This window comes from Penicillium brevicompactum (assembly GCF_028827555.1).
Source record: "Penicillium brevicompactum strain IBT 35665 chromosome Unknown utg000003l_segment0_segment0, whole genome shotgun sequence".
NCBI classification, from domain to species: Eukaryota; Fungi; Ascomycota; class Eurotiomycetes; order Eurotiales; family Aspergillaceae; genus Penicillium; species Penicillium brevicompactum.
In genome coordinates this window covers 3,090,506-3,111,609 of record NW_026623206.1, presented here as the reverse complement: position 1 = coordinate 3,111,609, position 21,104 = coordinate 3,090,506, and the positions used below count along the sequence as shown (strand labels likewise).

Here is a 21,104-nt window from a genome sequence, read left to right as displayed (position 1 = left end):
TGAAGCAGCCATGACGCCAAGACAGCATGCCTCGATACCACTACTTCCTTTCCCTCTTCTATTTTTCCTTGGTTCGTCTCCTTTTGGCGATTCTGCTTTCATTGGAATATCTGGTAACAGGCTTTTTTTTGTTCATTCTTGACTTCATCTTTTGCCTGCTGGGATTTCCTCCTGCATTACATGGCGTACATAAACAAGTCCAATATCATTCTTCTCATTGACATCCAAGCTCCTGAGGCACGGTTTTGATACATTTTTCGCTCTTCTGGCGCCTCATTTTGTATTGGTCAATGATACCGCTGTCTTGTTCTTTAGGCCTCGTGTACACAACTGGGTTTAGCACGGGCTTAATTCAAAAGTTTTAAGATTTCTGGTTGAGACAGTGCAGCAACAACCCATATGTACCTTGTTAGCAGGACAGAGCATGTGGTATTTGGCTCCTTATAGCTGGCCTGAAGTCTGAGTGCAAGGACGGGCTATCTAACAACAACTCAAATGCTCAAGTCTGTGTCTGTGTGTGTCTGTGTGTGTGTGTGTGTGTGTGTGTCTGTGTCTGTGTCTGTGTCTGTGTCATCCATCAGGTCCTCCATGGATTCTGCGCCCAATTTCCTGCAGTCCCCACAGACAATTAATTCGTCATGTTTGAAACATACCCGTGAGCGTGTGTGTTGATCTCGAATCCAGATCCGACAGATGTCGCATCTATCATCCATATCTACTTCCTCCTCCTCCTCCTCCTCCTCCTCTTCCTCTTCCCCTTCCTCTTCCTCTTCCCCCTCACCTTCTCCATATTCCTCTGCTGGGGGCTCGAAGTTCACAATCAAAGGCTGATCAACTTCACATTCTGGAGTTAGAAATTTCAGAATCTTGTAACTTTGTGTTCTAGTGGCCTCAACAAGCGCTGTACGACCAAACATATCCGTTGCGTCTCGATCGACATTTGGAGCATCGAGCAACGCCGCCGCAATTTCATCCAGGCCAAACACGATGGCGTTCATCAAAGGGGTGCGCCCAAACATGCCTCTGTGATTTGGATTACCTCCGGCCTTCAAGAGGATTGACACCACCGACTTCGAGCTCTTGCAAGTCTGAGACAGAATTTGCAAGGGTGTTTGTTGTTTTTCATCGGTGGGGTTTGGATCCGCACCGTGCTGGAGTAACAAACTCACCACTGCTTTCATATCCCCACTGACTAGATCATAGGAATCTCCGGAGTAGTTCGAATAACCATAATACCCTGAATCATTCTGTCTGACCGCCCAAACAAGTGGCGATTTGCTGGAATCGTTGGGGTAGTTCACTTTGGAGCCAGCATCAAGAAGTATCTTGACAATCGCCTCGAAGCCTTGTCCGGCTGCCAAGCAGATAGCGGTTCTCCCATCACTGTCCTGGTGATTGGGATCCGCCCCTTTGACGAGCAAAGCTCTCACTAAATCGCCCTGCCCAGCTCCAGCGGCGACCAACAGAGCTGTGACACCACCGCTCTCCTTCCAATAGCCCTGCAACCTGTACACCTCAAGGTCTTGGTGGGACGCCCGAGAATCTTTCTTGCCGTCAAACGCTCTGACATTGGGATCCGCACCTTGTTGAAGTAATATTTGCGCAATGGATAATGCGCGGTGTTGGACTGCAAAGAACAGCGGAGTTCTACCGGAGCTATCCCGGGTGTCAACTTCGATCCCTTCCTCCAGTAAAAGCTCCACCAAGGCCTGGTCTTCTTTTGCGATGGCATTGAAAAGCGGTGTCTGGCCCAACTCATTCCTCATACCAATCTCAATCTGACCCTTCCGCAATATTTTCACCATGGCTGTGCCTCCCCGACAGATGGCAAGGTAGAGCAGTGGTTTTGAGCCAACCATTTCTTGCGCAGTGTGCACTTCAGCGCCTCTTTCCAAAAGAAACTCAACCGCTTCGAAACGTCCACCTGCTAATGCCTCGCCTAGTGCCAGACTTGCACTGTGAGAATCAAAGCCCTGTTTGGAAAACAGCAGTTCCATCATTGAAACATCTCCGGATTCGGCTGCCCGCTGGAGCATGACTGATAGATATGAGCTCCTCATCGATGGCTTCATGACTGTGTCGAGCAAAAATTCCATGACCTGGGGGCTTCGAGCGGCGGCGCCTTGTCGGAAATATTCAATTCCACCAAGCGGTTGAGTATCCATGCTTGTGTGGCTCAGAATGTTGGCGTTGGCAACCAGGTCGGTATGCCCCAATTCAACAATCTCACGGGGTGCAGTCTTCCCTTTTATCCGGGATAGTAGAATATTGCGTCCCTTGGAAGTTTTGTCGTGACATGTTGTTTTACAAATGAGTAAGATCATCTGCTCGTGATTATAACTTTCCACAGATGGACCCCAAATTTGTCGTGCTGCTTTGCAATAGGGGGTTTGATCATCAGTACCTATGCTTTGAAGGCAGTGGTAAGTACGAAACAAAGGATAAAAGACATCCCAAGCCTTGCGGTGTGCATCGGAAACAAATTCTTGACGATATACGGGGTTTGGATCAGCCCCAATTTCCCGTAACAGATTAATCAGTGCAATTCTGTCCTGAAAAGTAGAAGAATCTTGGCAAGTCGTACTGGAAGCACACACTGCTCTCATGAGAGGTGTTTCCGAAATGAGATTCATTGGCTCTGGACTGGCCCCTGCCTCAATCAAGAGTCTGGCAATGGCGCTTGTAGCGGCAAAGAAAAGAACAGTCTCTTGCATTAGGTTTCGATGGTAAATATCGGCCCCTTTGGCAATCAAAAGCTGAACTGTGCTCTCGCTTCCACTACGAGCAGCAAGGAAAAGAGGGATATCTCCAGCAATATTCTCACTGTTTACAGAGAGCCCCGAACCAAGCAGAAGCTCACAGACAGAGGCATGACCGCCTTCCGCTGCGGAAAACAGTACGTTCTCAAGGCTTTTATTGCGGGTGTTTGGGTCTGCTCCCCGCTGTATTAGAGAGTTCACTGAATCTCTGTGCCCGTTTCTCGATGCCTCTAACAAGGCTGTCTCTCCATCTTTGTTCACGATGTCTAGATTGGCACCGTTCTCAAGTAAAATATCCACGGCGCTAGCAAATCCATTGCGGGCAGAAATTGAGAGGGCAGTGCTGAGATCTTCATCCTGGGTGTTTGGATTGGCACCATGTTCGAGTAATTGACGGACGACTTCTTCGTAGTTGCCTGGTTTGTTCCAGCACTCACATGCCATGATAAGAGCGCTTCGACCGCGGTTATCCTGCCAGTTACGATCCGCACCAGCCTGGAGAAGCCGCTTCACAACACTACCGAACCCTCCCTGTGCGGCATTTGCAAGAGAAGATTTGCTGTCTGAGAAATTGGGGCTTGATTGAATATCAGCTCCCCTTTCCAGCAGAATTTCGACCATTTGATCATCACCTGCTCCGGATGCGTCGTACAAAAGTGTCTCTCCGAACGTTGCTTGTATGTTAGGATCGGCTCCTCTTGATAGAAGAAAGATAACAGCGTTGAGATGACCTGCTCTATAGGCCTCTAGCAAAGGTATTCCAAGTAGCTCTCTTCCGGGCTTTGACTGGAGATTGACATCGGCACCGTTGTCGAGTAAGAATTCCATCATTCCAATATCCCCATGACAAGCTGCCACGCATAGTGGAGTCTCTACTTCATTGATACCGTCTGGGACCCCTGGATGGGCCCCATGTTCAATGAGAATTTTCACCACTTCTGCATGTCTCCCACGTGCTGCAAGCAGAACAAGAGTCCTATGACAATAGTCTATATGATTAGGGTTGGTGCGATTTGACTCGAGAAGAGACCGACAGACTTCAAGATGGCCGCCTTTGACAGCATAGACAAGCGGCGTACGCTCCCGAGAGTCTGGTTCATCGATGTCTGTGTTTTGGCGAATATACTCATCAATAACTCTCGTTAAGCCTTCTTTGGCTGCGAGATGCACCTTCGTCTGTTGAAATATTTGATGTTGCATCGTAATGCTTTTTCGGTTGAAGTCTGAGCCTGCCGCCGCAGCCTGTGCAACGGCACTGACATGAAGTTCTTTATCCAGGAACTGCAGAATCAGTGCGAGTAATAGTGGATCATCTGATGAGTCCAACGCTGCTTTCGCATGGGCACCCCAGTGGGTCGCACAATAGTCAAGGAGCAAATACCGTTCTTGTCGACGCTTATAGTCGGCCTTGTTTGCTGATCGCCCCTCGGAGAAAGCATTGAAGGAAAGGTAGGCAATAGAGATCTCGGTCAGCTCTCTCTCTGCATTGTCATAGGTACTGTTTCTGACGAGAAACTCCCTTGTTGTGTAGTGGACCAATCGAATAATGTCGCTCTTGCGATCACAAGCAACCAGACCAGCACAAACAGAATCAATGATCTCGATAGGAGTGAGATATCTAGGATCAAGCTCTTTCATACCAACATGAATCGCAAGAGCATGTTGTAGTTCTGTTGCAGACAGAGCTCTCTTTGAATATGCTAGCCATGATAGGGTTTTGACAGCTAGTTTGTAGCTAGGCAATTGTTGGGCACGAATGATCTCAATTCCTTTTTGATAAGCAGTCTCAAGCCCGTTCTCTCCATTTGGCAGGTTTAAGACAGCATCTTCAAGGTCTCCGGGGTTGGTGTACCCCCCGAGATAGTTTAGGTTGAGCACTGCGAGCAAGAACCTATGTGATATCAGTATTGGTCTCAGAAACCCATCGGAATATCAGAGGTGCATATCACTCACATTCCATCGGCGCTTTTCACAACTTCTCGCCGCACAACATCCTCAATTTTTGGGTAATTTGAGATGAGTCCACGGAGAAGAAAAGGAAGTCTTTGGTTCACATATCTCAGGACGTCGTCCTCATGTGCTCGGATCTCCTTCCTTTGGCAGCCCTTAAAGCGTGCCATGATCGCCGAGTTAAATCGAGATGTCACTAGTATGCTGACAGGAGCATTCATTTGAAGACGGAGAATCCCAGTGAGAAATTCTTGCAGCTCTTCTGGAGCTTGCGCGAGGAATTCATCTAACGCATCAACTACCAGATAGACCATTTTGTATGACTTCGCTGCTGTTGCAAGCTGGGTTTCGACATCCTGGAGGGTTGGTCGATCACTCCGTGCTTCGTGGGTCTTGTAGACCTGTGCAATGTTCGGGAGTACCTGTGAATCTTTGACTGCAAGCTGTTTGAGTAAACTGAGCTGGAGATCAATATTGGTCTGCCGATGCACAGGCTGGTAACTGCAAGATATGTATCCAACTTGCACTTTTGGATCTTGGTTTTCACGCTTCAGATATTCCACAACAATTGAAGACATGAATGTTTTTCCAGCCCCGGGCATCCCCGGACACACCAGTGTGCTTCTTGGGGTGTTGAGCCAGGTTTTGAACTGATGTGATTGCAAAAACCAGGCTCCGGTTCCTTCCTGTGTCTGACTGAGTAGGTCGTTTTGTCTTTTGGAGAAGTCATTGGGAGTAAGCCAGTCCAGGATGTACTGATTCTGTCGCGCTGAGTTGAACTTGGTAATACTCTTGACTTCATCATGGACTGGGTTTGGTTTGGTTTAGTCTAGGACTTGTCCGCAATATGTCAATTCGAGCGCTCTAACTAACCTTGGCAAAGAATATCTTTCAAAGCTCGCTCCCCATCCACAGATTTAGGTTGTACATGACTCAGAAGCTCCTTTGCATATGCAGCGGCTATAGCAGCCGCAAATGGCTGCCACCGGTCATTCTTGTGCGAGTCGGCATAATCTGAAATGCCACGGATAACAACGCACGGGAAGTTGTTCATCAAACCAGCTGCTTCCATATCAAGGCAGATTGCAGAATGTTTCTCTTGGATCTGAAGACGCATCGAAGCATCTTTCACCACCGTATTTCCCGACGCAATGGTCCCGTAGTGGATCACAGGCTCATCATCAATACGTTCAAGCCTGTAGACTTCTTGGGATCCATCGCACTCAGCGCATGAAGCCGCTTCATTTGAATGTGTATAGCTCGGTTGAAACAGGCGATCGAGCGACTTGCCAGGGTAGCAATACCCCGTTTTCCGCATGCGCGGGTACTTCGCCAGCATTTCTTCCAGGTAGGATAACATCTTGCTTTCCTGCATGTCATGCTCGGCTTTGATGCTTGCGAGAGCGGTGCTTAACGATCGAGGAGGTCGATTGAGGATTGAGAGACTCTGATAAGATCCATTCGCAAGCTGCTTGCCGAGGTCATAAACCACGACTCCCCCGCTGGAGGAGTCACTTCCAACCACGACATCTCCAAGACGAATGTCTCGTTCGTTGTTTGTGGCAGGTATACCCGCGCCGATACCGACAAGAAGCCCAATTCGAATTTTCGGGAACGTAAATATCATTTCTCTGGCTGATTCTGTGGCCGAGGACGCTCCAAACTGGTGCAATGGCAGGCTAGCCACGACAACTTGGAAGTTCCCAATAGTCCCCAGCACGTATGTATTGTGGTCCGCATCAGCGGGTGCGGTCTGTGGGCTACCGTGGATCTCATCCATCATGCCTTTGGCGGCTGCGAATTCTGTTGGAAGAGCGCATATCCAACCCACGGTATATTCCTCATTGGCAAAACGTGATTGCGGCGAGATTACCATCATGTATCAGCTGCCAACAGCGAGCGATTGTCGAGACACTCTTCGAGTCCCAAAAGAGACTGAAAATAACATATACTTCCTCCGGGACCTATCGGATGAACAGAGGTACGATGATGCACGGCGTTGTACGGAGTACTTCAGGACTCATAAGATGGACAGCGGCCATCGGTCAACCCAGTCCACTCGATCGACGTTCGGCCCCCCTCAGCCCCCTTCAGCCCCATGCACGGATGCCCGACCATCACGTGTAATGCTCATTCTCATGGCGATAGCTTTTAGTAGACCGGAATGATAGCCTGGTGCTTCTGCAGTCTGTTGATTATTGCGAGTGGTGGGCAGTGAGCACACTGCAGGGGAATAAAAGCGCCTTGCTAGAAGCGGGCGTCGCCACACCGTAGGGCTGGCCACAACATTATCAAAGATGCTATAGAAAAGACATCAAAGTACTCCGTAGAAACTCAAGTATAAAATAGATCTCCCAGAATATGCTGTGCGCAATGGGCTTTCTGTCGGAGCTAGTGTTGCCTGATTTGCCAGGCTCCCACATTGCTAGATCGGGGACTTCCCTCTCTTCCTCCTTTCTTTCTCCTCGTCTCTCACAATACATACAATTGACGCTACAGACTGTTTCCGCTCTTCGATCGATACTTTTACTAAGTTTGGAACAAGCTGGCCTTTTCGAAGAGAACTCAGAACCCCTCATGCATTCCCGCCATTTGGACTCGATATCGAATGGGTGCGTTTTAGTAGCCCTTCAATGCGGCAAAATACCAAGTCGGAATCCTTTATGGAACAGTCCGAGTCCAGGAGATATGCTCTCCAGCAGTTGACCCACCCTCGAGCTGTGATGCTAGCATTGAAAAAGTCGTAAGCGCCCTCCAAAAGTGAGGCTAACGCTGACCCCGCCTGCAGTATGCGTTGTCAGCTGACCTTTATGTGCTAGCAACCTTTGGATGTTCAATTTTTGCCTTGTTCTGTTTTTACCTATGCTCCATCCAAAGAATTTCCAGGTGCTTTTGATCCGCAACCTCGGAAGAACCGCGCATATATATCACAATGTCTAGTGCGGAGCTCTGTCTTGCCCTCCAGGGCACCCTTGATCTCTGTCTGAAGTATGTATGATCAGACTCATAACAAATCAGCACTCGCTAACAATCATCCCCTTTAGATACGGGGGAATTATTGTTAAAAAGTACAAGGTCTTTGGCGATTCAGAGAATGAGATTCAAGAGCGAACACTTGTTATTGACGCCACGTGGGCAAAGATATCGCAGCAGCTCACTTTTCTTCAACGCATCTCGACGAGCTTAAGCGAGGACAAGCCGGAATACCTAGCCCTTCAAAAAGAGATTGTTCTTGTTCTTCAAAGGAAACTTGAGGCTGCTATTTTGCACCTTTCCAAAGTTGAGAAAAAGGCTTCCGGAAATGGGGGCGAAACCAGCTCCTCGAGCAAACTAAAGCCAGCGAAACACGCTTTGATGGTGAAGCCTCCACTCGAAGTAGCCATTCTGGATCTTCGAACATGGCAAAAGCTGTTTGATCCATCGTGGTACCTGCTTCTGCGAATAACCGATAGTTTCATTGACGCTGAGCTGGCTCGAAACTGGAGAAGTGAGCAGCTCTCTGTTGCTAGACATATTCGAGAATCCCTGATGAACTCCAAAAAGTCCAGCCCTTCTCTTCTCCCAGAGGATGCTCTCGCCCCCAGAGTCTTCGGAGCATTCTACTTTGCCAAGTGGATTGCTCCCTAGGTGACAAAATCAGTCTTGCTGAGCAGCTAGCTACTTCGATAAACTTCATTCATGTCCTTGATCTAGTCCATAAGAACGTTCGGCCTGAAGCAATTTTGGTCTTCCAAGACGACCAACGCCCAACCCACCTCGGGCCATTATTTCTCCTTGGATCCAAAGCACTTCAGACGACTTGCGATAAAACACAGCGATTCGACAGCTCAGCTAGGGAAAAAGATATCTATCAGCACCCAGATCGGCAGGGAAGCCATCCCCAAGGAGAACACAGCAGCATGCAACATGATATATACAGCCTTGGAGTCTGCCTCCTTGAAATTGGGCTTTGGAAATCTTTCGCCGATACCGACAAATATAAGGACTATTGTGTTGAATCTGGTTCACTCAAGGACCAGTATATAGCATTGGCAAAGAAGCAGTTGCCCAGGAAGATGGGTGAAAAGTACATGAATGTTGTTATCAATTGCCTATCCTGTATGGATAAGTCCAATGAAGATTTCGGAAACGAAATCGAGTCTCAGGATAGTGATGGAATCTTGATTGGGGTCAAGTACATTGAAAAGGTATGCAGTCTACGAGCAGTAGTGTTACGATTTTCAAAAGGAAAATGAAGCTAATTTACTCCACAGATATGTCTCTTGCTCAGTGACATGCTTCAGGATAGCAGAACAACTTTTTCTGATACTTCGGAGAAAGATCTACTTTCTAATGAGACGTTCCATGGTGTTAATCTCTACAAAGAAGAAAAGGTGAACATTTCCTCAACACGAAGCAATTTCGTTGATTTGACTGACCATGCAACACCTAGGCCACTGTCCCAAATTCTCCAAAATGTGCTCAAGATGAGATAGCTACCTTTGTCTCGAACCATAATCAGTTCAACAGTGACAGTATGGAGGAACCTTTCAGACAGATTGGCGATCATCTGGGAGGTTTAGGCGTTAAGACACCGACTCAGATCAATATGGAACCGACTAACGATAATTCGTTATCTTCTCAACCTCGAAAGCGAGCCAAGCTCTCTGAAAGTTCCACCACGGCACATCAACTAGAATCCGCTGTCGTGACCGACTCCGACTCAGATAATTTCACCTTGAGGGGATCAGTCAAGGAGGCTTATGTCAACGAGCTTGTCGCCGAGCTCCTCATGGCCACCTCATCTGTCCGAATGGACGTCTATTCCAGGAGCCAAGTTGAAAAGTTTATGCCTGATTGCCTGGAATCATTTTCATCAAGGTTTTCAGCGACTGAATCGTCCCAACCAGTCAATCAAGATGTCACTTCGTTTATTCGGAGATACAAACTGTAAGTCAAGAGCATAGTCACTTGAAGACACGCTAAATGCAGCAGTGTTGACGACAAACCAAAAGTGATATTGTCGACGCTTTCATGAACAAGTCGCTTGATGATTCATCTACAAAGCATGAGTCTAGAACCGGTGACAACGTGGCATTGGCAGATATAGCTCTGAGTGCTGCAATGCCGGGACTAGAGAAATTCCGCGAGTGTATTGTCAAAAGCTACGCCTATGAATGTCTTGTCAAAGATCTTCAAAGACGCTGTTTCCACACGCCTCTAGGCCCGGCTACGATGGCTCACCTCGGTGATGCAATACGTCATCGTCTACCCTCGCCGTCTCGGTCCAGCAGACGAGAGTCAGATCTACCCTTCAAAATGACATATGCCATGGAATGGGACTTGGTTCAATTCTTGGAGGACCAGGAATACATCGAAACAAATTCGCAAGCCCTCCCAATGGTAATCACACTGACAGGCTATGGGGAAGCAGTTCAGGCACTCACATGCTCCCAATATTTGCATCAAACGTGGCCATCGTCAGGGGGAAGCATTATCAGGCTGCTTCAATTACTATTGGGACCTGAAACAACTAGCATAGCGAGAGGTAAGATACCCTGAGCAACCACTCACAGGTATATTCCAGTCTATTGGACATTATTTCGATCTCTAGGCACCTTATCAGACGGCACGAGACTGCTTGCTTGGTTTCAGCCGTCTGAGCCTTCGAAAAACTTCAAGACCATGTTTGAGGTCATAGGTTCTGCCAATTCAGTCGTCGAGGTTGGCGAGCAACTCGCTTGGCTTGGCTCTGCTCTTCGATCCTCACCGAATCCCGACCAGCTTGTGTACTGCTGGCATCATGTCAATGATGTCCAGGTGATCCATCATACACAGCATACAAAGCCGCTATATACCACAGAGTTTAGCGTAGAGCTCCTCTTTGAAGTCTGCCCGGCAGCCGCTTTTAACGGAGCCAACGGAGATTGTTGGCGCGATCTCTTCCGCAGCGGCGTCGTTGTAAAGAGCTATCCAATACCCAGACGATCTGAAGCCGATGCCACAAGTGGCCTTGAGATCCCTCTTCCAATGATGGCCAGCCTGGCACAAGCGAGTTATGTCAACACATTCTTGGACCGGCCAATCATCAAAGGCTACTCTACTATGCTTGTTCCGACCGAAGTCCATGATGGTGTTGTTATGTGGCATTTGCTGCACAACAAAAATGGCGATCGCATATCATACCTTGATAGCACAGTAGTCTCTGTGGAGGGGCTGATGATCGGTCAATTATCACAGGCACGTCACATCCTGGGATGGTGCTCAGATGCAAAATATCTTGCCGGTATGTAACCACGCGCCAATCCTTTACTTCATGCATGAACTGAACCTCGTTTCGCACCCCAAGGAACGCGAGATGCAATTTACGAAGTATCGGGTTCCCGGCTTCCCAAATCACCTGAGGGGGGATCTTTCACAAAGCATTCCTCTCCAACGGACATATGATCACGGGCGGCGAGCCGTTCCTGGTCGGGTACAAGGACATTCCACCTCATGTTTCTCGGGGTGGATACATGAGCAAATTGAAATGGATCGTCCGGAAGTCTGCGGTTCTGTGGGACGAAGAGACCAAGCGTGGGTGGTTGTTAAATGGAGCCAGCGCACTCTTGCATCTTGTGCGGGCCTCCATATTGTATGATTGCACAGGGCCCTTGAGCTCAGAATGTCAATTTCGCTGGGAGACCCTGGACGAGGGAGCGACCAATCCCATCCACAATCATCAATCTGCCATTTCAGTACTTTTGAATCAAAAAAACCGGACTTTGCTGATCTATGAAAGCGATGATGAGCACGTTACATTCGAAGATAGAGTCAACCACTTTCTCAACATCCTTGAGCAGATGTTTGATCACCAGATACATTCTGTCGGGCCAGATGGTAGCGGATATGCTTCCAAGTCAATTCCCCGAGCGCATCTTGAAGGCTGGGACTTCCGTGAACTCGCCACAGAGTCAGATCCATTACAGCCCCGAGTAGCCACCATTGGCTCAAAAGGCAAGTCATGGATTGACTTTACACGGTCAATCCATGCAATCAATCTTCTGGGCTTCGGATTTGGGGAAATGCTAGAACCGTCTGGTATTTCCTGTCCCTACTGGGCATCACTTCCTAAAGATCAATACTATCTCGCTGCAGGGATGACAGACTTGCAGATGGCTCTTGAGTATACCGGAAATTTCAATTCCAATCCGATACGCCTGAGTGACAAGCTTGTCTGGCACAAACCAGAGTTGAGTTTCGAGGCCTGCGGCTGCACTGAGCTCACCGCAGAGCATCTCGACCTGGTACAGGTCATCTTGCCCGAGAGGCTGTCAGAAATAACAGAGCGAGCTGATCCTATTGGACTGAATCGAAATGGAGCAGTAGTCTTTGGATACAGCCAAAGATTTCAGTGGCGATGGGGTGATATTGGGGACCCTGAAAGGGAAGATGTCAAGGCCGGCCAAGAGCAATTTCCTCCATACCATGAAGACGGACTCGTCATCGAAGTTACATCCTCCGATGATTCCGAGAATAATTCCAACCAGCAATGGAGCACTCAGCCCTCCTCAGTGGAAATTACTGTTGCCACTTCATCCACTGATAGCGGATCTGCGCCACCAAGATCCCGAGTCAGATCTTACACAAAGTGGAATCTCGGATTGCTCAGTGCCGAGGACTATTTTGTCGGCATCGTGTGCGCATTGCCGTTAGAGCTTCTAGCTGTCCGTGCTTTATTCGATCAAACGCACCCTCAACTCCCTCGGTCTGCTGGAGATTCGAATCACTATGCGCTCGGAAGTATAGGGAGTCACAGGGTAGTCGCTGCCTGTCTCCCTGACGGTGAGTATGGCACCAATTCTGCCGCGGATGTTGCATCCAATTTGAAAAGAAGCTTCCGCTCAGTGAAGTTTTGCTTGCTGGTTGGCATTGGCGGTGGTGTTCCATCTTCTGAGAATGATATTCGTCTCGGCGACGTCGTCGTGAGCAAACCCACAGGCACAAATCCCGGTGTCATTCAGTACGACATGGGCAAGGCTCTTGAGAATGGTATATTCGAACAGAATGGGGTTCTTCAACCACCTCCACGGGTAGTCATGACCGCAATCAGCAATTTGCGATCTGACCCTGATGCCCCCGAGGCCCCTCTTCAAGGATCTATCGAGCAAATCGCAGCTTGTAAAAGGGAGTACCGGCACCCAGGGCCGGAAAGAGACCGCTTATATTCTAGCGCATACCCACATCCTCCCAACAACGCTACCTGCGACCCTTGCAGTGTAAGCCACGTTACTTTGCGAAAAAGCCGATCAGACAACCACCCGCGAATACACTACGGACTCATTGCATCAGGCAACAGCGTCATGAAAGACGCAAGACTGCGTGATAGATGGAGCAAGGAAAAGAACGTTCTTTGCTTCGAGATGGAAGCAGCTGGTATCATGAACACTTTGCCTTGTCTGGTCATTAGAGGGATATGTGACTATTCGGACAGTCATAAGAATAAGCGATTTCAGGAGTATGCGGCTGCGACAGCTGCGTCGTATGCGAAGTTCCTGCTTTCTTACATGAATCATGACAACGATGTGGATGGAAAGGTATCACGGTCGACCGATGGTGACCAAAGTCCGCTTGGGGCTATTTGGAGGGCTCTTTCTTATTTCAGTTCATAGCACGGAGTTCAAATGAGATTTCATATTCAATGTGGAAATGTCACCGAGACGGAAGTTGCTGAAGTTATAGTCACAAGGTCAATGTAGATAGAGATGACTGTTCGGGCTACCATGAGGCTCGATTCTCCGAGCTTTCCAAGATTGACAGTGCGTTTATGAGCACTTCAAGAGCGAGTGTATCATAGGTAATCATTCAGAGATACAGCTAAGATGAATCAACAAGGTATACATACACCAGGGCAGAGCTCGTGTAGGTATCTTAAGAAACCAGCCCCTGGACCGAGAACAAAAAAGATATGAGGGCAATCCAAGCCCATGAGCAAGATAATAAATAGTAACGAATAATTCAACAGGACTCCCAGTCCCGACCATGAAGATAACACCCGCCATGATAAAATCAATCAAATACTCTATTTCGTCATCAGCTCCGGCCGAGCCAGAGGACTCGGACCAGGCGGTGCGGATACCATGCTCGGGGTCGAGGGCGAGGGAACATGATCCGGCGTAGATATCGGAGTAGACGCTGTAGGTGTAGACGTAACTGCAGAGGCTTTTCCACCGCGGGCACTGTTGCTGGCACCACGACCGGTACCCGAAGCACCGCCACGACCACCGCGGCCTTCATTTGCGGTGGAAGCGGTTGTGCCATTGCGCTCGGTGGTGTGTTTTTCACCGTCGGTTTTCTTGGCACCACGTGCACGACGTGATGTGCCGCCTCGAGAACCGGGTCCTCGTAATGGTAGCCCGGTATCTTGGGAGATGGGCACAGCTGCAGCGATTGGAACATGGGGATGTGAGGCCAGTGAGCGTCCACGACCTGTTCCCCTCCCTCGGCCTCGGCCACGTTTGATTGTACCGTCGGCGCTATTAGATGTCAGTATGCATAAAGATGAACAAAGGGATGTGGGGACCATACCGTTCTACGGAGATTTTCTCTCCCTCTGGCACCAACGGTCCACTGTAAACAAAGAATCCATCTTTACTCGCAGCAGCCTGCTCCTGCCACACCATTTCACTGTCGTCGACGAAAGGATCATCACGATCGTATTCCTCGACCTTCTTGCGACGCTTTTTCTTTCCGTCGCTGGCCTCGGAGGGCGCACCATTGGTTCCTACACCGGTACCACCCATAGTAATGTCGCCCTCTACATCACTATCACCGCCCGCATCCATGCTTAGATCCTCATCGGCGCTTTCGCCAGCAGAGGACCCTTTCGCGGTTTTGTCGTTCTTCTCCAATGCAGCCCCAGCAGCTGCTACCCGAGCCAAGCGCGCTTTGTGGGCAGCAAGACGGGGGTGCAGAGCCGCAAAGCCATATTGCTCCTCTGCGAGTCGAGCGAAGTTGACAATCTGGTTAGGCTTGTTCAATGGAACGTGAACGATAATGTTAGGTGTTGATCGGGAGTCTGGTGATTTGGCTGCTTCATCCGCTCCACCAAACAGCGCGGTTGTGATCAAGCCGGAGCCCTGAGGAAGATGGGGAGTCTCCTTTTCCTTGGCAGGCCGAGCGGGCTTGGGAGACGAGGCCTTTGAGGCTGGCGTGGCGGCACCCTTCTCTTTCTTCGCACTTGGTACCGGTTGCTCCTTTTCCTGTTTAGGATCAACTTCCATAGCTTCCGGCTGCTGCTGTTGCTTTTGTGGTGTTGGCTGTGCTGTAGGTTCTGGCTGTGTGGGAGGTTGGGGCTGGCGCATCGCCGGCGGAGATAGCTCGAGGTTGGGTGGCTGCGAGGGGGTGGATCGCTGTTCGGGAGGGGGGTATGGCGTAGTGTAGTGATTGGCATGGGCCGACGCCTGGGGATTGGAGATAGCTCCATGAGACGGAGACGAGGCGGGGAAAGGCGATGGAGCTAATGATGGATGTGAAGGGGTCGGAGCCATCGCAGGTGCTGCCGGCGAGGCGACTCGAGAGGCATGACCGGAAGAAGATCGTTGGAGCGGGGTGTAGGCATGTTGATTTTGGGTGGGCGGGTCGATGATGCTGGAAATAGCCGGCGATGCGCTAGCGCGATAGGTATTGTGTGGTGATAATGCGCGAGCGGTCGGGCTGTATGCTGGCGCTGGCGATGGGTTGTCAAATGCGGAGCGAATCGGGTCGAAGTTCTGTCCACTCGTTCGCTGAGGCTGCGCGGGTTGAGAGACCGGGGTTTGGGTTTGGGTACGCGGTTGATAAATGTAATGAGCAGCTGGATTTGATTGCGGAGGTTGGGAATATGCGGAGGGAGAAGCTTGGGCCGGTTGCACTGGTTGAGGAGACTGGGCAGAGTGCATGGGCGGAGCTTGAGGTTGAGGCGCTGACGGGGCGTTTACCGGAGCGGCAGGAGTTGGCGTCTCCAGCTTCGGTTTCTTCCGTGAATTTGGCGTGCCCGTTGACTTCTCTCGAGGGCGACGAGGAGCACGGGCCGGTTTCTCTTTGGGTTCTTTGGGTTCTTTGGGTTCCTTGTCTTTCTTGGCTGACTTTGTCTCCGGGTCGTCATCTTTCTTACGACGCGACCGCCTGGCGGTACCGGAGGCACGTCGGGCGCTTGTATCTTTGGCGTTACTCGTAGGCTGCTCCTGAGTGAGGTCCACTGTCGGCGGATCCGTAGACATAATTTCTGTCACAATTCACGCAAACCAACAAATTGATGACTTTGACTCAAATGACGATGTGGTGGTGATGGACTGGTGGTTGGGGATGAAACGGTCGCGGAGACGGGTTGGGAAAACAAATTTAAAAAAAGACACAGAAGGGAAGGGGAGAGAATTCCGAGACGAACAGAAGCTCAAACGAGGAAAAAGCGGGAAGGGAAGGGGGTCAAACAGAAGAAGGATGGAGAAGGTCAAAAAGGGTGGGCAAAAGGTAAGAAATCGGAAGGGAAAAAAAGAGGGAAAAAAGGGAAGAAAAGGGAGGAAAGGGGAGCGCTGGAAAGAGTATTGAAACGGGTTGGAGTTGAGTGTCAATTCGATATGTCCAAGCGCTGATACTGGAACATCAACCCCATTGGACTCGGTAGTCTTGCGATACAGCTTATTAGAGTGAATGAACCAGGTCAGCTTCAATTTTTCTCCTGATTAAAATTCACTAGACATTCTGAATCCCTCCGCGTCTTCGCGACTGAGTGTCGTACACCAGGTACCTTGGATACCTTGGATACCAGGTACCAATGTCTCTATGCAGTCAACGGGAGATGGTTATATTCACATCGGGCAATGTATCTGCAAGCTGACTAGTACTTTGAATTGGACGTCTCATCTTTTGAAGAGACCATGTTCGAGCCAACGTCGTATCCATTTGGTTTGTGTATCCCTATTGAAGCTTAAGGCAGGTACAGGTCATAGTTAGCCCTTGACAGATCGATAGATACTGGATGATATTCGAATTGATGGACTGCATTTACAGAGCAGTGTATGTATAGAGCCCTATCAACTCTATAGCCCCTATTCAATCGTTCAAGCAGGACTTTTCACCCACACCCGGCCGAGTGGAGGATCGACTTTTGTATAGATGCACCGCACAGATGTGAGGAACCCAAAGGGGACTAGCACATCCGTTGTCTTCCACTAACCCAATACGGTTAGACTGTTCTGCAGCCCCATTTTTTAGCTTTGGGAGCCGCATCCCCGCCGCGCTGACATAAGAGTTTTCTCTTCTTCACATCACTCATCATGGCTTTTCGTGGAGAGCGCTTCGTCCTCAACTTGGATGATGACTCCGGAGCACCTGAAATCCCCTCTCAGGCTCCGTTCTCTCTGATCGGGGAGATTCAAGAACGGCCTCCCTCCACCGCTATTCCCCCCGCACCCAAATTGCCAACAACCACCTCGACCGGGTTTCCAGCACCCCGCCAGCGCAAACCCTCCTCTTTCAAGCAGCGACGGGCAAAGCAGCCTGAACCAACCCCCTCGTTCACTCCACCCACAGCTCAAGATGACAAGAAGTCAATCGACGAGGAAAACCGTCGACACCTGGCAGCAATGTCGGACACGCAGATCCAACAGGAACGCGAAGAGTTGATGGAACAAATGGACCCAAGTCTCCTAGAACGCTTCCTCCGAAGAGCCAACATCGACGAGGATAAACAAGCCGAGGAGCCCACACCACCAGCTCCGGTCGCGCACGAAAAGTCCCCCAAGCCGAAGAAGTCGGTCTCGTTCGACGTCCCCGAGCCTGTGTCGGCAGCTCCCAAGTCTCCAACCCAAAGTGCACAATCTCACTCCCTACCCAAATCATTACCGCCGCATCCTGGCAATGAAGACCGACCTTCGTCCACACTCCCCGCAGACCTCCACCCCGCTTCTCAACGCCCCTCCCTCGACCCAGCAACTCTAGAGACATTCCACTTCCCCCAGCCAACCAAGCCCAGACCAGTGCTGGACCCATCGTCACCTTCTTTCCTGTCAGATCTGCAGTCACATTACTTCCCCGAAATATCCCAAGACCCATCCACCTTGTCTTGGCTCCAGCCCCTCTCCGCAGATGAAGAAGACCCAGACTCAACCTCAGCCTACCACCCAGCCAGTAGCGCCATCTCTCTAGCACCATCAGCCATCCGCTTCTCGCTGACAGGCACCATCCTGGCACCTGAAACTTCCCTTTCTCTCCCAACAACCATGGGTCTGCACCATCACGGTGACGACCCCCATGCTGCAGGATATACAATTCCAGAGCTAGCTATTCTTGCGCGTTCCACATTCCCCGCGCAGCGATGCATTGCATGGCAGGTGATTGGCCGTATCTTGTTCCGTCTCGGTCGGGCAGAGTTCGGAGAACGAGGTGGGCAGTTGTCCGAAGGACTGTGGTTTGTCATCGAGAAGGAAGGTGTTGTTGCCGGTATGCTTGCTGAAGCCGATGGCAACGCTGGTCAAAGTGAAGGCCGTAACAAGAGCAGCTCATCAAAGGACCAGAAGGATTCTGAGGGTACTGAAAGCTCTATGCCTGTTGCTTCGGGAGTCGGTCGCCATGCCAGCGCCGCTGCTTGGGCCGTTGAGGGCGTCTGGCTGTGGCAGAAAGGCGGCGGCGGAGATCGTGGTCTAATGAAGGAGGGGCAACACAGATCAACATGATCAGATATGTGTTCATGTTTTGGTTTTATTGTTTTACACGAAAAGTCCCATTCACATGGAGAACAAATTCAATGATGATACGAGTGTAGTGTTCAATCATCTGCAGCTACTTCATTTGCATAAAACTAAATAGAATGTCCCATTTGGCTCATATTTGCTTACACCAAACTCTGTTCACATCGAACCTCTGCCCACTGCAGCTATCAATGTGAGATCCGTCGAGAGACAGATTGATATCTGCAGCAGTGCAGGGTAAGTTGTGGAACCTCAGAGTTTGATGCAAGCATTGCAGGATTCAATTGCAAGGAGCTAATGCCGTGGCACTTTTGTGATGGTTTTTGATATATCGCATCCGATACAGAGCTTATTCACCCCCGAAGGAGGAATTTCAAGGCATGATTCTCGCCTTGCGCTCCACCTTACAGCGCGAAGAAGTTCTACTAGACGAAGAAAGAGTGAGCAGAGAGCGAAAGTGAAAAAGGGAAAAAGGGAAAAGAAGAGAGTAAGTATCCCAAGATGGGAATATGGGTATTAGTTTCCGATAATCATCTATGGCTGGTTGAATGGCCGTTGCTGTGTTAGACAAAGGTGCGAGTCCGCTTCACGGGGCTGCCCATGCGCAAAGAAGCACTTCCGGCTCCGTTGGCCATGCCATTGAGGAGACGACCCATTCCCTCCACATCAAGCTCGCCACGTCGGAGCATCAGCTGATCGGTTTCATCGGTATTTTCAACTTTCACAGCCGACTCGTTTTCTTCGTGATCAGACTCCTTCAATCTCGGCGCCAGGATTGACAGCTGAGACTCTGCTGCCACAAGTACATCGAAGGATTGCCTCTCAGCTGCACGAGAACGACGTACTGGGGCTGGTAGGTGGCCGATCGCTTGGAAATTCTGACCCATCAGATTCACATCTTGGAATGGGGACAGTCGGCAGCGGTTAGACGAATCAAAGGTACCCGTGGCCTTGACGGCATTTCGCCACAAGGATAGTAAGCTTGTAATAACGGCGCTCTGGCGGCCGTGACGAAGGAGAATTGACTCATCGGGTAGCACGTCCGACGAAGGATTAGTCTGCAACACCGAGATCTGGCCTCGGTGAGACGGGCTGGCTGTGCCCGAAGAACCCCTCAACAATCCGTCTTCCCGAACACGTCTTGTTGAAGGGGTCATGGGTGCGAACCGCGGTCGATGCTCTGCCTCGGAGTTACTGTTGGAGGGTGGTGTCATGATGCGGCCACAAACTGCGTAAGCAGTCAAGGAACCTCCAGTGACACCTTGGATGCTCGTTTGGCGGTGGAGCGGGCCCTTTGCAGCTCCGGGGCCAGCACCTTCGATGTCCCATATGCCCCATTCACCATCTTCCAGAAGTACCATCACTGCCCGACCGCCGAGAACCCATGCGGCGTCAACAATTGTCTTCCGCCGAGGAAGCCCTGTGGGACCTTGCTCGAATCCGGGATATAGAGAGATCAACCACCGACCCTCTGTGTCAACAACGTCGTAATCTTCCTGTGGTAGCGAGGCCCTACGCGCAGATTTGGGTGCCTTCTTAACAGAGAAGCAGGAGTATATCTTGACACATCCGCTGTGGAACGCAACAAGCAGGTTGGCATGGCGGACAGACGGCCACGTTGAAGGGTTGAAAGCGATTGTTTGGGCGGGCGCTGGCAGTAGTCGTCGTTGTGAGGTGATTTCCTCATCCAAGAGATAGAACGATCCAGAGGATTCGCGAATTGGGATGCGGTGCAGCAATAACGCACCACAGCCTTCTGCGGAATGCGTGGCGACAAGCAGATCCCATTTCCCATGGGATCCAAACCGACCCCGCGACTTCCGCTGGTCTTTCTCATCTTCGAACTCATGACAAGTGAATGTAAGAGAGATACCACGAGGAATGTCTTGGTGGGTCGTGGCTCCATTGACGGTGAATGTTTGAATGTGCCAGCTTTTAGAGTCAGACTGTGCAGGGTGTGGAGGAGCAATCGGTAGAGTCACGACCTTGGTTGAAAGGTCAGAGCAGACGACAGATATAACGATGGTAGACCTCAGAATTGGCGGGAAGGGCTCGAGGGGAGAGCGCGATTCTTCAGGAAGAACGCGAGGCACTGCCAAATCCAACACTCGGCTTCCAAGGGGGATGTCGATTTGTCGCAGAATCTCCTCGTATGGAGCGTTGGGGTCAACTTCAGTCTCCTCCAGGTCAAATTCAATATTGAGATCCTCCTTTACTGGCTCAGGCTCCTCTTCTTCGTCGGAGTCAATGATCATAACCGAGTCGTCCGCATGATTTTCTGCGCCTTTGGACCGTCCTTCGGGTGCTTTTGTCTTGAGTTCTGTGAAACGTCGTCCTCCCCTCCAGACCACTTTTAGGCCAGTGTCATAGCCATAGACAAGGATCGATGAGCCATTCGGAGCTCGAAGCGGGTAGCCCTGGGCAGCGTGGATGCGATGAGGGAGCGGGTAGCTAAAGATTTTTGCACAGTTAGAGCAGCGCAATTCAAGCAAACCCAGAGAGCGCATTTGTTCTCACCTGATCTGAAGACCATCCTCCCTGGTCCGAACCAAGGGAGTCGTAGGAAATGAAGGCATTATGTTGGTTGCGATGGCTTTGGAGAGCTATCGGGAGCTTGAAGTGCAGGCGCCGGCAGGGCACCACGCGAGAGACAAGCAGTCAGATAATTATTGACCGACAGTAATTATTCGTTATCTGGTTGCTCTTC

The 21,104-nt window shown here is 50.2% G+C and overlaps 7 protein-coding genes across 7 annotated transcripts; 4 read left to right on the top strand and 3 right to left on the bottom strand.

The window, feature by feature from the left end:
- Window positions 1–570: 570 nt before the first annotated feature.
- N7506_005071 (uncharacterized protein) lies at window positions 571–6,588 on the bottom strand (the record flags this gene model as incomplete). Its single annotated transcript, XM_056954365.1, has 4 exons — window positions 571–609; window positions 654–4,650; window positions 4,713–5,517; window positions 5,583–6,588. The coding sequence occupies 4 exons, from the start codon at window positions 6,586–6,588 to the stop codon at window positions 571–573; spliced, it is 5,847 nt and encodes a 1,948-aa protein (XP_056813254.1).
- Window positions 6,589–7,641: 1,053 nt separating this feature from the next.
- On the top strand, window positions 7,642–8,336 carry N7506_005070 (uncharacterized protein; the record flags this gene model as incomplete). Its single annotated transcript, XM_056954364.1, has 2 exons — window positions 7,642–7,697; window positions 7,754–8,336. The coding sequence occupies 2 exons, from the start codon at window positions 7,642–7,644 to the stop codon at window positions 8,334–8,336; spliced, it is 639 nt and encodes a 212-aa protein (XP_056813253.1).
- A 1,386-nt stretch (window positions 8,337–9,722) lies between these two features.
- N7506_005069 (uncharacterized protein) lies at window positions 9,723–10,982 on the top strand (the record flags this gene model as incomplete). Its single annotated transcript, XM_056954363.1, has 2 exons — window positions 9,723–10,236; window positions 10,303–10,982. 2 exons carry the CDS (start codon window positions 9,723–9,725, stop codon window positions 10,980–10,982), a joined length of 1,194 nt encoding a protein of 397 aa, XP_056813252.1.
- Window positions 10,983–11,131: 149 nt separating this feature from the next.
- Window positions 11,132–13,339, top strand: N7506_005068 (uncharacterized protein; the record flags this gene model as incomplete). Its single annotated transcript, XM_056954362.1, has 1 exon — window positions 11,132–13,339. One exon carries the CDS (start codon window positions 11,132–11,134, stop codon window positions 13,337–13,339), a length of 2,208 nt encoding a protein of 735 aa, XP_056813251.1.
- Window positions 13,340–13,749: 410 nt separating this feature from the next.
- On the bottom strand, window positions 13,750–15,928 carry N7506_005067 (uncharacterized protein; the record flags this gene model as incomplete). The annotated part of the gene is made up of 2 exons (XM_056954361.1): window positions 13,750–14,203; window positions 14,256–15,928. The coding sequence occupies 2 exons, from the start codon at window positions 15,926–15,928 to the stop codon at window positions 13,750–13,752; spliced, it is 2,127 nt and encodes a 708-aa protein (XP_056813250.1).
- A 1,056-nt stretch (window positions 15,929–16,984) lies between these two features.
- Window positions 16,985–18,382, top strand: N7506_005066 (RPAP1 family protein; the record flags this gene model as incomplete). Its single annotated transcript, XM_056954360.1, has 1 exon — window positions 16,985–18,382. The coding sequence occupies one exon, from the start codon at window positions 16,985–16,987 to the stop codon at window positions 18,380–18,382; it is 1,398 nt and encodes a 465-aa protein (XP_056813249.1).
- Window positions 18,383–18,960: 578 nt separating this feature from the next.
- Window positions 18,961–20,973, bottom strand: N7506_005065 (uncharacterized protein; the record flags this gene model as incomplete). Its single annotated transcript, XM_056954359.1, has 2 exons — window positions 18,961–20,848; window positions 20,915–20,973. 2 exons carry the CDS (start codon window positions 20,971–20,973, stop codon window positions 18,961–18,963), a joined length of 1,947 nt encoding a protein of 648 aa, XP_056813248.1.
- Window positions 20,974–21,104: the final 131 nt, after the last annotated feature.